This window comes from Macaca fascicularis, chromosome 15 (genome assembly GCF_037993035.2).
Source record: "Macaca fascicularis isolate 582-1 chromosome 15, T2T-MFA8v1.1".
NCBI classification, from domain to species: Eukaryota; Metazoa; Chordata; class Mammalia; order Primates; family Cercopithecidae; genus Macaca; species Macaca fascicularis.
The window spans coordinates 110356441-110373109 of NC_088389.1; the positions used below are offsets into that span (position 1 = coordinate 110356441).

The 16669-nt window shown below is 40.9% G+C and overlaps 1 protein-coding gene across 25 annotated transcripts in view; it reads left to right on the top strand.

Annotated features, from left to right (window-relative positions):
* The window catches only part of LOC102136791 (transducin-like enhancer protein 4), a 156283-nt gene extending 140552 nt beyond the window's left edge, over positions 1-15731 (top strand). For all 25 annotated transcript variants that reach the window (XM_005581987.5, XM_005581992.5, XM_005581988.5 and 22 more), the window contains 6 exons: positions 1494-1743; positions 2819-3066; positions 4531-4678; positions 5221-5371; positions 5726-5802; positions 14021-15731. In XM_005581987.5, coding sequence (XP_005582044.1) covers positions 1494-1743; positions 2819-3066; positions 4531-4678; positions 5221-5371; positions 5726-5802; positions 14021-14128 — 982 coding nt within the window. In that variant the 3' untranslated portion in view covers positions 14129-15731. The remainder of the gene's footprint in view (positions 1-1493; positions 1744-2818; positions 3067-4530; positions 4679-5220; positions 5372-5725; positions 5803-14020) is intronic.
* Positions 15732-16669: the final 938 nt, after the last annotated feature.

A 16669-nucleotide genomic window follows, 5' to 3' on the forward strand; every position in this document is an offset into this window, starting at 1 on the left:
TTCAAGAAAACCAATTCCTTCACCTCCCTGTAGGTGTACCCTTGAGTTATGCTTCCCTGTCATCTTCACTAGGTAATGCAGTCTACGTGGTCACCCATGTTCTAAGCCCTGGGTCCTCTTCAGCATCTCTCTCTCAGGTCACCCATCCAGTGTATCTCCAAGTCCTGTTGATTTGATGCAAGAAACGTCTTCTGTCCATTGGCTTCCTAGCTTCCCACATCCTTCCCCTCCAGCAAGTCTCACGTACTATGTTCTACAACACTCTGTCATCTGCAGAGGAAGTAAGCCTGCCACTGTCTGGTGCCTTCATCTTCCACAGCCTCAATGCATGCTTCGTTTTTTCTGGGAACATTCAGGTAGTTGAGGACCATTCGATAACGGACTGAATTTTGATGAATGTGGCCGGCCTGTAAATGTTTGCATTAAGGAACGATAAACTTTTAATTTAATTCTACAGCTTCCGCAGTTTGGTCCAGCCTCCTGTCCTTCGTGCACCCACAATGCTTTCCCTTGGTGTGTCTTTTGTGAACTACTTTCCATAAGCAGAGCAGATTCCCAAGCTCCGTGCCCAAGTAGAATAGCATTGTTTCTAAAATGGGCTGTTGCCTGTGGTAGTCCCCAGTATAGGCCCAGCTGCCGCCTGCCTGCCTCTGGTGTCTTCTGCTTCCAGAAACATGCATCACAATAGCCTCACTCGCCCCTTCCTGACTTCAGTGCCCTAAAAATAAAAATGAGTGTGTTGAGGGAGATGCTCTTACTTAAGTTGCATTTTAGAACCAAATGCTTTCACCACCTGAGGGCTTTCCCTGGAAATGAACTGGAGATGGAACTGCTGAGAGATACTCACAGGCGGGCCTTTGGGGCTGTCAGGACGCTTTTTTAGGTTCTCATTCCATTTGGATTTTTTAGAATTTGTGATTGTCAAGTCTGATCAAGGTTTTAAACTAGGGCTTTATCATTTTGTTTTTCTTTTCACATCTGTCATTTCAACATCTAAGCCTAGAGGCTCTCAACTCCTTAAGCTTCCTGATTTTGGCCTACTCATCTCCCTTAGTAAGTCCCTTGCCTGAAGTGAATTGATCTGTAGGCAAGGCCTCATCACAGGCCTCTGATTCATCCAAAGGAGAAGGCAATGCAGGTTTATAGAGAATCCCTGAAGGTGGCTGCTGCACGTGACATTGGTTATCTCATTGAATTCTGTGAGGTATAGGTAGCATTCTCTTCATTTTAGAGATTAGAACTGCAGTTTAGAGATTCTAAGTAACTACTGATGTCTCACAGCAGTTTGTACAGAGTCAGCCTGAGATCTAGCTCTGTAGCAGCCTAGCTGTATGATTCTGGAAATTATGTTCTTTACACTGTATGGGTACATTCGATTTGTTCGTAAATCACAAGTGGCACAGAAGGTGTTTTATTTCTCATCTCATTACACTGAACAGTTAAGGGACATTTTTTACATTCCCCTCTTTCTTTTTTCCTCTCCATTGCCTTAGAGCATACTCCTTCCATGTTAGCGCAGACGGTCAGATGCAGCCTGTCCCTTTTCCCCCCGATGCCCTCATCGGACCCGGAATCCCCCGGCATGCTCGCCAGATCAACACCCTCAACCACGGGGAGGTGGTGTGCGCGGTGACCATCAGCAACCCCACGAGACACGTGTACACAGGCGGGAAGGGCTGCGTCAAGGTCTGGGACATCAGCCACCCTGGCAATAAGAGTCCTGTCTCCCAGCTCGACTGTCTGGTGAGTGAACATGGATGAACAAGACTTAGACTTTCATTCAGAAAACAGGAGGAGCTGATGAGAGAACTGTATGTATGAGCAACACCACACAGTATTGATCCCAGGTGGATAGTTGCTCTTCAGGGGATTGCGATCTTTCACTTAGAGTATGTCTTTTGCTTCCTAGAGACACAGTGATCTAGTTCTTCATGTGTGGCATGTGCACCATACTGATTTCATTAACTCTGCCTCCCATGGGAAAAGACAAACCTCTTGTTTTCCCCTCCGATGGTTAAGCAAACTAAGAGCCCATACAGTGACTTTATGAGCGTGCACCTAAATATCATCTGTCACATGTAAAGAGTAACTTACTGCCTCATGTGGCAAATACTAGATAGCCCCTCAGCTGCTACATTGGCCTTAGCCCTTGAGTTCTTTAGGAAATGTCAGTTTAGTAGAATTTTTGCTATAGCATGAGGCTACATCAATTGAACATAATTAAATATACATAAGATTCCCGTAACCTCATGAGCTAGGAGGAACTTTTTTTTTTTCTGTTACTTAACACTCCATGATCAAGTCTTACCTCTGGTGCAGCTTCGTCAAACGCATGATGCCCTTTAGTCACGTAATGCAGGCCCAGGCAAAAAGAACAGACTGCCAGGGAGATATCCCTGAAACTTTCTTGCCATCAGTAGCAGGACCTTTCAGCAGCAGAACTGAGCCTGAGTCTACCAAGGTTCCAGGTTTGGATACTCCAAGACTGTAAGAGCTCCTGCATTAGTGTACGTGTGTATCTGTGTGTGCAGATGATGCAAGCAGTTGGTTAATTTGGTGGTGGTGGGAGTGGGTTTAGAGCTTTGCATTTTGATGCTAATTAAGATTAAATATCTCAGTACTACATTTTGTAGATCAAGTTTAAGTACTTCCCTAATATCATGTAATTTTCTAGCATTAATCCACTTTATCATTGTCATAAGTATAAATGGCTCATTAAACCAGGAGGGAACACAATACTTTTATGGATTTCTGCTCTCATGTTAATGCTGTTTTCCTTTCCTCATGAGTAATCTCTTGATGGTTTTTGTCTCTACAGAACAGGGATAACTACATCCGTTCCTGCAGATTGCTCCCTGATGGTCGCACCCTAATTGTCGGAGGGGAAGCCAGTACTTTGTCCATTTGGGACCTGGCGGCTCCAACCCCACGCATCAAGGCAGAGCTGACATCCTCGGCCCCCGCCTGCTATGCCCTGGCCATCAGCCCCGATTCCAAGGTCTGCTTCTCATGCTGCAGCGACGGCAACATCGCTGTGTGGGATCTGCACAACCAGACCTTGGTGAGGTAGGTTAGCAGGATCTGTTACCAGGTTGTGAGGAGGAGCCGATTTTACCATATTTTGCCAAAGTACTGTGTATGTAGGTATGGGGGGTGTGTGTGTGTGTGTGTAAAGGGGTATCTTACTAAAAATTGTTCAGAACAGGTCCATTTTAAGATGTTAAAAACAAATTATCAGTATAAAAATCTGGTTTTCTATAGTACTTGAACTTCATAAAATGAGGTTTTTTTCTTCCTTGACATTATACTAAAGCATCACCAATTTGTTTTAACAAAATGAGGTCAGTTTGACATAATTAATATACCTAAGGTTTCCATGACTTCATGAGCTCCTTAGACATCTGTAATTTGCCATCTGTGTTTGCTAACAAACCATTACTGTTGATAGAGCCTCATTGAGAAGATTTACAGTATATGGTACTGTCTTGGGTGCCATAGACATCAGTGTATGGTACTGGCTTGAGTGCCATAGACATCTAACAGGTTCATTCCTTCAGCAGGTATTTAGCAACTCCCATGGGCCTATGCACTGTATTGGGTGCAACTCATTCTGAAATGGTCTAGATTATCTGTTGTCCCACCTTTGAGGTTGGATAGATAAAACTTTACAAGTGAGATTATAAAGGGTTGGTGTTGGTAGATGGGAAAAGCTCTGAAACGATTCTCTAGGTGTCAATACCTAAGAGATTAGCAAGCAAGTAGAATGATCAGCTACAGGGTATGAAAAGGTTGTAATCAGAGGTAGCTACAAGTCATGTGTGTGAAAGAAGAGGACTTTACTATCTGTTATTTCAAAGGACTGAAACCTATAGATTCCAAAACAAATCGTCATTTTCATTGCTTATCAGGCAGGCTCTTATGTGAAGCTGCTTCTAACCCTTTTTTCTCCTGGTGACCTTGGTACATTTTGCCATGAGTGATTCCTGGGCCAGTAGTTCACACTGAGTATCTTTTCCAGGTGCCTTACTTGAGAGCCTCGCCTTCCGTCTTGCACAGCCACCCACAGACACATTGCTGCTCATTGGCAGGACTAGTTCTGTCGCTCCCTGTGCCATCCCCAGTCCTTTCTAAAAGGGAAAATTAAATTCTCTCTCCCTCATAGCACAGTGTTAGAATAGGTCTCAGAATATATCTTTGATTAGTTCATATACGTGTAGGCGTGTTTCCTTTTGTTAATTTCAGATTTTTTTTTTCATTAGTAATATCAATCATGTTTTCATGAAAAAGTAATTAGAAGAATTCCTAAGTATTCAAAATCAAGCAAAAAGTGCAGGACATTTGGCATCTCCGTTAAACTTTAATCTCTTCATATATGCTTTGTTACTACTTTGAATAATTAGAAACCATAATAAACCAAAATGAAATCTACAAATAAGGCCTGGATTGAAATTGAATCATCAAGGAATTCTAAATTGAGTTTAACTAAAAGCTAACTTTTCAAGGGCTTTCCCTCCATTTTGACATTTTCAGGCAATTCCAGGGCCACACGGATGGAGCCAGCTGTATTGACATTTCTAATGATGGCACCAAGCTCTGGACGGGCGGTTTGGACAACACGGTGAGGTCCTGGGACCTGCGTGAGGGGCGGCAGCTGCAGCAGCACGACTTCACCTCCCAGGTATGATCTGTGGCTGAGGCATTTCAAAGACAGGGTTTTAGGCTGAGGTGGGCAGATCACCAGGTTGGGAAATCAAGACCATCCTGGCCAACATGGTGAAACCCCATCTCTACTAAAAGTACAAAACTTAGCTGGGCATAGTGGCATGCGCCTGTAAATCCTGGCTACTCAGGAGGCTGTGGCAGGAGAATCGCTTGAACCTAGGAGGCTGAGATTGCGCCACTGCATTCCAGCCTGGCGACAGAGCAAGACTCTGTCTCAAAATAAAAAAAATAAAAAAGATACAGTTTTATGAAACATACCACCTACTGAAAGAAGAGGCAGTTCACTTACCGTGTGATGTCACTTTTGATTCTGGATTAACCACTTTGAAATCTCATTACTTTGAAATCATCCATTTGACTTTGGTTTTCCACTGTACAATTCAAATTATCTTGATTTTCTTCATAATGTAAGTAGTATCTGTAGAAGGGATAGTACCTCCCAGATGAAAGAAGTGTGTCCACTGTGGCCACTGTCACCATCACCTGTTTTAATTCTAGATCTTTTCTCTGGGCTACTGCCCAACTGGAGAGTGGCTTGCAGTGGGGATGGAGAACAGCAATGTGGAAGTTTTACATGTCACCAAGCCAGACAAATACCAACTACATCTTCATGAGAGCTGTGTGCTGTCGCTCAAGTTTGCCCATTGTGGTAAGCAAGCACCTTTTGTCCATTTTCTGTCAACCAGAATTGTTCCTTCCCCCTTCCTGTGTTATTTCCAAGTCGAATCCTTGAGTTCATTACCATGCCCCTCTTCAGAATTCTGTTACTTCCTGATACATGCCTGCTTCCCCAACACCATGTAATTTTCTGGCATTAATCCACTTTAACCTTAAGGATTAATGACTCATTAAATCCAGAAAGATAGACTTTATTTTTGAAGCGAAAGTTACTTTTTTACAAATGAATGAGTTTTCTGTGAATAGTTTGATGTTCTATAAAGCACATCTTGGTGTCTGACAAAGTAACACAAACATTGCCTTTTTCAAAACCCTTTACCTGTAGGCAAATGGTTTGTAAGCACTGGAAAGGACAACCTTCTGAATGCCTGGAGAACACCTTATGGGGCCAGTATATTCCAGGTAACATGGAACTTGTTAACTACCACTTATGTTTGTTTAATCAAACTCTCTGTGCATTCTCTCAGATTAATAATGTGCAGAAGTGTCCTGGCAGGTCAGAGCTAGTATTATGCACATTGTACAGAGAAGGAAACTGTGTCCAAGGGGAGGTTAAGTGTCACAGCAAAGCCATGGAGCTGGGGATAGTCCCCAGTGTTCTGTGCTCAGAGCCAGTGCTGTGCCTGATTCAGTGCTCACTGTTGCTTCATCATGAATTCCTTTTTGGAGTAGAGGTTTTATGTCTTCTGGGAATTTTGTACATGTATGTCTTTTTTAATTTTTAATTTTAAAAGTCGAGCATTTTGCTTAAATACGCTCTTGTTAGTAGTAGTAGTTTTTTTATTTTTCCAAAGAAGAGTGCTATGAAAACGTTTGATAAAAATCAGTTTTATAAACTTTTACTTTTCCTGTTGACTCAGTGGAACTTTGTATAGCTTGTGAAATTATTTGTAGAAGGACCAAATTGTAGACATAGTACCCATATATGCACGTGTACACACACACTCTCTCCTCCTCTCTCCTACTGGTACGTGAGAATTTCATAGGCAAGGTGAAAGACTTGCCTTTATTAACCTTCTATATTTAGGATGTTATTTCCTAGTGTTCTTTTCTAGAAGTAATATAATAGACTTGCAGTTTTCTTGACCAAGTGGTATTAAGTCATCATAAAGTAGATTAATTCCATCGAATCCAAAATAGTATGCAAGATAATAAGTAGGGCAAAAAAAGCCAATTGTTGCAGTCATGAAGCTTCTAATTTATTTTTTTTTATTTATTTTTCTTTTTTATTATATTTTAAGTTCTAGGGTACATGTGCACAACATGCAGGTTTATTACATATGTGTACATGTACCATGTTGGTGTGCTGCACCCATTAACTCGTCATTTACATTAGGTATATCTCCTAATGTTATCCTTCCCCACTCCCCCCACCCCACAACAGACTTCAGTGTGTGATGAAGTGACATCACTTCCTGTGTCCAAGTGATCTCATTGTTCAACTCCCACCTATGAGTGAGAACGTGCAGTGTTTGGTTTTCTGTTCTTGCAATAGTTTGCTGAGAATGATGGTTTCCAGCTGCATCCATGTCCCTACAAAGGACACAAACTCATCCTTTTTTATGGCTGCATAGTATTGCATGGTGTATATGTGCCACATTTTTTTAATCCAGTTTGTCACTGATGGGCATTTGGGTTGGTTCTAAGTCTTTGCTGTTGTGAATAGTGCCGCAATAAACATACATGTGCATGTGTCTTTATAGCAACATGATTTATAATCCTTTGGGTATATCCCCAGTAATGGGATGGCTGGGTCAAATGGTATTTCTAGTTCTAGATCCTTGAGGAATCGCCACACTGTCTTCCACAATGATTGAACTCGTTTACAGTCCCACCAGCAGTGTAAAAGTGTTCCTATTTCTCCACATCCTCTCCAGCACCTGTTGTTTCCTGACTTTTTAATGATTGCCATTCTAAGTGGTGTGAGATGGTATCTCATTGTGGTTTTGATTTGCATTTCTCTGATGGCCAGTGATGATGAGCATTTTTTCATGTGTCTGTTGGCTGCATAAACGATGTCTTCTTTAGAGAAGTGTCTGTTCATATCCTTTGCCCACTTGTAGATGGGGTTTTTTTTTCTTGTAAATTTGTTTGAGTTCTTTGTAGGTTCTGGATATTAGCCCTTTGTCAGATGAGTAGATTGCAAAAGTTTTCTCCCATTCTGTAGGTTGCCTGTTCACTCTGATGGTAGTTTCTTTTGCTGTGCAGAAGCTCTTTAGTTTAATTAGATCCCATTTGTCAATTTTGGCTTTCATTGCCATTGCTTTTGGTGTTTTAGACATGAAGTCCTTGCCCATGCCTATGTCCTGAATGGTATTACCTAGGTTTTCTTCTAGGGTTTTTATGATTTTAGGTCTAACATTTAAGTCTCTAACCCATCTTGAATTAATTTTTGTATAAGGCATAAGAAAAGGATCCAGTTTCAGCTTTCTACATATGGCTAGCCAGTTTTCCCAGAACCATTTATTAAATAGGGAATCCGTTCCCCATTTCTTGTTATTGTCAGGTTTGTCAAAGATCAGATGGTTGTAGATGTGTGGTGTTATTTCTGAGGGCTCTGTTCTGTTCCATTGGTCTATATCTCTGTTTTGGTACCAGTACCATGCTGTTTTGGTTACTGTACCCTTGTGGTAAAATTTGAAGTCAGGTAGCATGGTGCCTCCAGCTTTGTTCTTTTGGCTTAAGATTATCTTGGCAATGAGGGTTCTCTTTCGGTTCCATATGAACTTTAAAGTAGTTTTTTCCAATTCTGTGAAGAAAGTCATTGGTAGCTTAATGGGGATGGCATTGAATCTATAAATTACCTTGGGCAGTATGGCCATTTTCACAATATTGATTCTTCCTGTCCATGAGCATGGAATGTTCTTCCATTTATTTGTGTCCTCTTTTATTTCATTGAGCAGAGGTTTGTAGTTCTCCTTGAAGAGGTCCTTCACATCCCTTGTAAGTTGGATTCCTAGGTATTTTATTCTCTTTGAAGCAATTGTGTATGGGAGTTCACTCATGATTTGGCTCTCTGTTTGTCTGCTACTGGTGTATAAGAATGCTAGTGACTTTTGCGCATTGCTTTTGTATCCTGAGACTTTGCTGAAGTTGCTTATCAGCCTAAGGATATTTTGGGCTGAGACAATGGGGTTTTCTAAATATACAATCATGTCATCTGCAAACAGGAACAATTTGACTTCCTCTTCTCCTAATTGAATACCTTTTATTTCTTTCTCTTGTCTGATTGCCCTGGCGAGAACTTCCAACACTATGTTGAATAGGAATGATGAGAGAGGGCATCCCTGTCTTGTGCCAGTTTTCAAGGGGAATGCTTCCAGTTTTTTCCCATTGAGTATGATATTGGCTATGGGTTTGTCATAAATAGCTCTTATTATTTTGAAGTATGTTCCATCAGTACCGAATTTATTGAGAGTTTTTATCATGAAGGGCTGTTGAATTTTGTCAAAGGCCTTTTCTGCATGTATTGAGATAATCTATGTGGTTTTTGTCTTTGGTTCTGTTTATATGCTGGATTACGTTTATTGATTTGCGTAGGTTGAACCAGCCTTGCATCCCAGGGATGAAGCCCACTTGATCATAGTGTATACGCTTTTTGATGTACTGCTGGATTCACTTTGCAAGTATTTTACTGAGGATTTTTGCATCGATGTTTCATCAGGGATATTGGTCTAAAATTCTCTTTTTTTGTTCTGTCTCTGCCAGACTTTGGTATCAGGATGATGTTGGCCTCATAAAATGAGTTAGGGAGGATTTCCTCTTTTTCTATTGATTGGAATAATTTCAGAAGGAATGCTACCAGCTCCTCCTTGTACCCTAGTAGAATTCGGCTGTGAATCCGTGTGGTCCTGGACTTTTTTTTGGTTGGTAGGCTATTATTGCCTCAATTTCAGAGCCTGTTATTGGTCTATTTACGGATTCAAATTCTTCCTGGTTTAGTCTTGGGAGAGTATGTGTGTCCAGGAATGTATCCATTTCTTCTAGGTTTTCTAGTTTATTTGCATAGAGGTGTTTATAGTATTCTTTGATGGTGGTTTGTATTTCCATGGGGTCGGTGGTGATATCCCCTTTATCATTTTTTATTGTGTCTGTTTGATTCTTCTCTCTTTTCTTCTTTATTAGTCTTGCTAGCGGTGTATCAATTTTGTTGGTCTTTTCAAAAAACCAGTTCCTGGATTCATTGATTTTTTTGAAGGGTTTTTTTTGTGTGTGTCTCTATCTTCTTCAGTTCTGCTCTGATCTTAGTTATTTCTTGCCTTCTGCTAGCTTTTGAATGTGTTTGCTCTTGCTTCTCTGGTTCTTTTAATTGTGATGTTAGGGTGTCTATTTTTGATCTTTTCTGCTTTCTCTTGTGGGCATTTAGTGCTATAAATTTCCCTCTACATACTGCTTTAAATGTGTCCCAGAGATTCTGGTATGTTGTATCTTTGTTCTCATTGGTTTCAAAGAACATCTTTATTTCTGCCCTCATTTCATTATGTACCCAGTAGTCATTCAGGAGCAGGTTGTTCAGTTTCCATGTAGTTGGGCAGTTTTGATTGAGTTTCTTAGTCCTGAGTTCTAGTTTGATTGCACTGTGGTCTGAGAGAGTTTGTTATAATTTCTGTTCTTGTACATTTGCTGAGGAGTGCTTTACTTCCAACTATGTGGTCAATTTTGGAATAAGTGCGATGTGGTGCTGAGAAGAATGTATATTCTGTTGATTTCGGGTGGAGAGTTCTGTAGATGTCTATCAGGTCTGCTTGGTGCAGAGTTGAGTTCAATTCCTGGATATCCTTGTTAACTTTCTGTCTCATTGATCTGTCTAATGTTGACAGTGGGCTGTTAAAGTCTCCCATTATTATTGTGTGGGAGTCTAAGTCTCTTTGTAAGTCTCTAAGGACTTGCTTTATGAATCTAGGTGCTCCTGTATTGGGTGCATATATATTTAGGATAGTTAGCTCTTCCTGATGAATTGATCCCTTTACCATTATGTAATGGCCTTCTTTGTCTCTTTTGATCTTTGTTGGTTTAAAGTCTGTTTTATCAGAGACTAGGATTGCAACCCCTGCCCTTTTTTGTTTTCCATTTGCTTGGTGGATCTTCCTCCATCCCTTTATTTATTTTGAACCTATGTGTGTCTCTGCACGTGAGATGGGTCTCCTGGATACAGCAAACTGACGAGTGTTGACTCCTTATCCAATTTGCCAGTCTGTGTCTTTTAATTGGAGCATTTAGTCCATTTACATTTAAGGTTAATATTGTTATGTGTGAACTTGATCCTGTCATTATGATGTTAACTGGTTATTTTGCTTGTTAGTTGATGCAGTTTCTTCCTAGCATTGATGGTCTTTACATTTTGGCATGTTTTTGCAGTGGCTGCTACCAGTTGTTCCTTTCCGTGTTTAGTGTTTCCTTCAGGATCTCTTGTAGGGCAGGCCTGGTGGTGACAAAATCTCTCAGCATTTGCTTGTCTGTAAAGGATTTTATTTCTCCTTCACTTATGAAACTTAGTTTGACTGGATATGAAATTCTGTGTTGAAAATTCTTTTCTTTAAGAATGTTGAATACTGGCCCCCACTCTCTTCTGGCTTGTAGGGTTTCTGCCAAGAGATCCGATGTTAGTCTGATGGGCTTCCCTTTGTGGGTAACCTGACCTTTCTCTCTGGCTGCCCTTAACATTTTTTTCCTTCATTTCAACTTTGGTGAATCTGACAATTATGTTTCTTGGAGTTGCTCTTCTCAAGGAGTATCTTTGTGGTGTTCTCTGTATTTCCTGAATTTCCGTGTTGGCCTGCCTTGCTAAGTTGGGGAAGTTCTCCTGGATAATATCCTGCAGAGTGTTTTCCAACTTGGTTCCATTCTCCCCTTCACTTTCAGGTATACCAATCAGACGTAGATTTGGTCTTTTCACATGGTCCCATATTTCTTGGAATCTTTGTTCATTTCTTTTTACTCTTTTTTCTCTAAACTTCTCTTCTCGCTTCATTTCATTCATTTGATCTTCAATCACTGATACCCTTTCTTCCAGTTGATCGAGTCGGTTACTGAAGCTTGTACATTTGACACGTAGTTCTTATGTCATGGTTTTCATCTCTATCAGGTTGTTTAAGGACTTCTCTGCATTGGTTATTCTAGTTAGCCATTCATCAAATCTTTTTACAAGATTTTAAGTTTCTTTCCACTGGGATCGTAATTCCTCCTTTAGCTCAGAGAAGTTTGATTGTCTGAAGTCTTCTTCTCTCAACTCATCAAAGTCATTCTCCGTCCAGCTTTGTTCCATTGCTGGAGAGGAGCTACATTCCTTTTGAAGGGGAGAGGCACTCTGATTTTTAGAATTTCCAGCTTTTCTGTTCTGCTTTTTCCCCATCTTTGTGGTTTTATCTACCTTTGGTCTTTGATGAGGGTGACGTACAGAGGGAGTTTTGGTGTGGATGTCCTTTCTGTTAGTTTTCCTTCTAGCAGTCAGGACCCTCAGCTGCAGATCTGTTGGAGTTTGCTCGAGGTCCACTCCAGACCCTGTTTGCCTGGGTATCAGCAGCGGAGGCTGCAGAAGAGTGAATATTGCTGAACTGCATATGTTGCTGTCTGATCGTTCCTTTGGAAGCTTTGTCTCAGAGGTGTACCCAGCCGTGTGAGGTGTGAGGTGTGAGGTGTCAGTCTGCCCCTAGTGTGGGAGGCCCCTAGCCTCCCAGTTAGGCTACTCGGGGGTCAGGGACCCACTTGAGCAGACAATCTGTCCGTTCTCAGATCTCAAACTCCGTGCTGGGAAAACCATTACTCTCTTCAATGCTATCAGACAGGGACATTTATATCTGCAGAGGTTTCTGCTGCCTTTTGTGTGGCTATGCCCTGTCCCCAGAGGTGGAGTCTACAGAGGCAGGCAGGCAGGCAGACTTCCTTGAGCTGCGGTGGGCTCCACCCAGTTTGAGCTTCCAGGTAACTTTGTTTACCTACTTAAGCCTCAACAATGGTGGGCACCCCTCCCCCAGCCTCCCTGCCACCTTGCAGTTAGATCTCAGACTGCTGTGCTAGCAATGAGGGAGGCTCCATGGGTGTGGGACCCTCCAAGCCAGGTGCGGGATATAATCTCTTGATGTGCCATTTGCTAAGACCCTTGGAAAAGCGCAGTATTAGGGTGGGAGTGACCCGATTTTCCATGTGTTGTATGTCACGGTTTCCCTTGGCTAGGAAAGGGATTTCCCTTCCCCCTTGCGCTTCCCGGGTGAGGCGATGCCTCGCCCTGCTTTGGCTCTTGCTTGTTGGGCTGCACCCACTGTCCTGCACTGACTGTGTGACACGCCCCAGTGAGAGGAACCTGGTACCTCAATTGGAAATGCAGAAATCTCCCATCTTCTGTATTGCTCACGCAGGGAGCTGGAGTCTGGAGCTCTTCCTATTCGGCCATCTTGGTGCGGATCTCGAAACCTATAATTTAATACAGCATTTTTCATATCATGGATTATCACTTGTTAGATAGTCCCAACTGCACTTAAAAAAGTACATGTTTTATAGTAAGCCTAAGTACTGTCTTTAAGTGTTTAAAGTATTCAGAGTCCTGGTTAAAATCCTGTGTTGTTTTCATTTTCAGTGAGCACAGTTTAGTTAAAAGTTAACATTGAATCCTTCATACTACAGTTGAATATAGTATATACAAAACTGTATGGTATGTTTTTCTTTTTAACTGTTGAACCTCTCCCCTCTTGCAAATTTGTGTTACATTTTAACAGTGGGAGCATTAGGCTTTTCACTAGAAATAATTTTACATTCTTTGTTTTTTTTTTTAATGTGTTTTCAGTGCCATTTCTCATATCTGATCTCACTGAACTCTGCTGCATCCCTCTGAGGTGGTAGACAGGTAAAATGTCTACCTATTTGCTATTGTAAGGAAACTGAGGTGCAGACAGGTTAAGTGACCTGTGCCATGTTCCACAGCTCAACCTAACTCCAAGCCATCTGTTTGAAGTTGAGGGTTTTTCATGCCAATAACACCCCCCTCTTAACGGTAGAATAGGGCTTGAAATAAGGTCTTGCTTTGCCAGCAGAGGTGCTCAAACCATTGGCTTGCCTGCCTACCTGATGTCCCCAGGGCAGAAGCCTCCTGACTGACCCGGTGAGGTGTTGCCAAGGGTGGATCCGATCCACCTCTGCCATTTTAAGAAAATACCACGTGGTGGCTCATGCCTGTAATCTCATGCATAATTTGGGAGGTCAAAGCAAGAGGATCGCATGAGCCCAGGAGTTTGAGACCAGCCTGGGCAACTTAGTGAGACCCTGTCTCTAGAAAAAGAAAGTTAAAAAATTAGGTGTAATGGGACACACCAATGTCATAGTCCCAGCAGTTCAGGAGACTGAGGTGGTAGGATTGCTTGAGCTCAGAAGGTCAAGGCTGCAGTGAGCTGTGGTCACACCACTGCAGTCCATCCTGAGTGACCGAGGGAGACCCTGTCTCGTTAAAAAATAAATAAATAAATAAATAAAAAGGCAGCAACACTCTCCGTGACCACCTTTCACCTTTCCTTGACTGGGCTCCTGTTTGGTGAAGGAGCACGTTACATTTGCATTTGCTCCGAGTCCTCCATACTCATGGGATTTTCTTTCGGTATTTAACATTTTTGATTATATGTTTCTTTCCTAGTCCAAAGAATCCTCATCGGTGCTTAGCTGTGACATCTCCGTGGATGACAAATACATTGTCACTGGCTCTGGGGATAAGAAGGCCACGGTTTATGAAGTTATTTATTAAGGACAAATCTTCATGCAGACTGGACTCCTCCTGGTAGCACTTTGCTCTGTCATCCTTTTTGTTCACCCCCATCCCCGCATCTAAAAACCAAGGATTTCAGATACTCATTGCAGTTGTGGAGTTTAAATCCCCTTTCTTAACCTCACTTCCCACTTGCTATTGAATTGTGAATAGTCATTAAAAACCTGTGATACCAAATCTTCAGCTATCTACTTGGAAGAACATGGAATAAGCATACTTAACAGTGAACAGAATCTTTAATTATGTATTATATCTGTAATATATTTATTTTGTTTAAAGAAGGCTTTCTAACAATGACTGACTAAATAAAGCTGTCTGCTCCTGCATTGATAATGAAGGTGCGTTGTATTTGATACCCCTCCCCCCCTTTTTTTGGCAAAGGAGGGGAAAGGAAGGTTTAAAATAATTGATTTAAAATGTCACTAAATGTAGACTGATGACTGTATAGAGATGTGAAATGTATAATTACACATGGAAGCAATATGTTGCTGTGTTGTTATTAGGTTTTTTTGTTTTTGTTTTCTACATCTTTCAAAGACCTTTGGAAATTTGGCTGAACAATTAGAACACAACAGGCCATCTCATACTCATTTGGATCTATTTAGATGACGTTAACCAATATATCTATAGCTTTAGATTATATTCGATAAAAGTAATTGGACTTTTTTTCTTTTTTTGACTCGTTGACAAGTGTCTTTGTAATATGTTTTTAGTTCCCTTTTTTGTTGTATTATAGACAGATGAACAAATTAAATTTGGCCTCAAAGAGAGAACTTAATCCCTTCTGGATATTTTTGCCACATTTCTTTGCAAAAGGGAGATATATATATATATATCTTTAGTCAGTTTTGTTGTTATGAGAAATTATGGGTTATTTTGTGGCATGCTCTTTGGGAGCTGCACAGTTACGGGGAGGACTCCCACTGCTGTGCAAGTTAAGTCTTTCACAAAACAAGGACAGCAGAGGAGGGTTTGCAGAGACTCCCTCTGAAAAACACAAAGAATGGACTCTCTCCTGGGATGAGGACTTGCTTTCTTTACCTCCGGTTCTTTCCATGTCTTAGTTGGATGTCCCTGACATGGACACAGGCTGTGCCATTGTGCCAGAAACATGGTGTTATCTTTTATGTTGTTGTTGTTGCTGTTAAACTATAATATGTGACTTCTTTTTTTATTATTATTTTTTGTTTGAATGCTTTAAAAATCTTTTAAGTCTGTGGATCTGCTGATGTACAGTGCCTTTGCTGCTATGGATCAAAATCAAAAGAACCGTGTAGATATACTTTATTGTATAAGTAGAAAATTACTTAATTTCATACTAGAAATGGATGGATGCTGCAAGTTGAAATGGACTGTCCATTGACGTTCCTAATGTGGTAGCAGAAAAAAAAATGGTGTCTTAAGTGCTTAGTGTTTGATGTCATTAACAGTTTCGTAAAACTCTACAGTGTAGAAAGATTTTGATACTAAACTGTGCATTGTACATAGTTCTAATGCATTGTATTGACCACCAGTACTTCTATAATGGTAGATTGTTTGTGCATTCAGACTTTTAAGCATTAAACATAAATAACTTCTAGTATGCTTATTTTTCTAATTCTTTGTCTTGATGACATTAGTTTATTTTTTATCTTTGGCTGTGCCACTCCTATATATTAAAAATGCCTAGTTTTTTCAAGGGAGTTTGTTGTTAAGGTAATGTGGTTTTTTTGTTGTTGTTAAAGTAGTGTGGGTTTTTTCATTATTGCTACTTTTGTTTTGGTTTTGTCTTTACTTGAAAGGAGCTAGGAAAGGTAGGTGATAAAAGTTAACAGTGACCAGTTGGTGCTAAATATTTATTGAGTACCTCTTTGATTTGTAAAAGTACTGCCTATCAAAAGGTTATCATGTCCCTCAAACCCTTGATGCTTTAGAGGTATGCTGTTCAATATGGTTACCCTAGGCATATGTGGCTCTTTAAATTTATTAAAGTTAAATAAAACTAGAAATCCAATTTACCAGTCACACAAACTACATTTCAAGTGTCAAGTAGCCACATTTGGCTAATGGCTACCATATTGGACTGGACACATGAACGCGGCCTTTAAGTTAGCCCACGTAAACCATTGCCAGCCATTTGGGTTTGGGAAGCATTTCTAGCATACCACACTGAGATCTTTACACCAGGCTTCTTGGGCTGCTACTGGTTGGGTGGATGAAGATTCAGTATGATGAGGAGTTTAAATTAAGAATTCTAAAGTCCTGGGACTCAAAAATCTGACATTTTAAGGTTCTACTAAGTAGGAAGATTGGAAGCCCCACACTATTCTGGAAGGATCGTCCGTAACAGAGATACTGACTTTGGTTGCTGAGTTAAGTACAGTATTCATCAACTGGACTGGAAGCCGCACTTCCAGTGTGATACCATGTGCGTTGTTACATCGGATGATGACACACAAGTCAGTCAAGGCTGGCTGAAAAATTAAAAACCATAAATAACACGGGGGTAAGTGATCATCTTCAAAGGTGTGTCACCTAGAC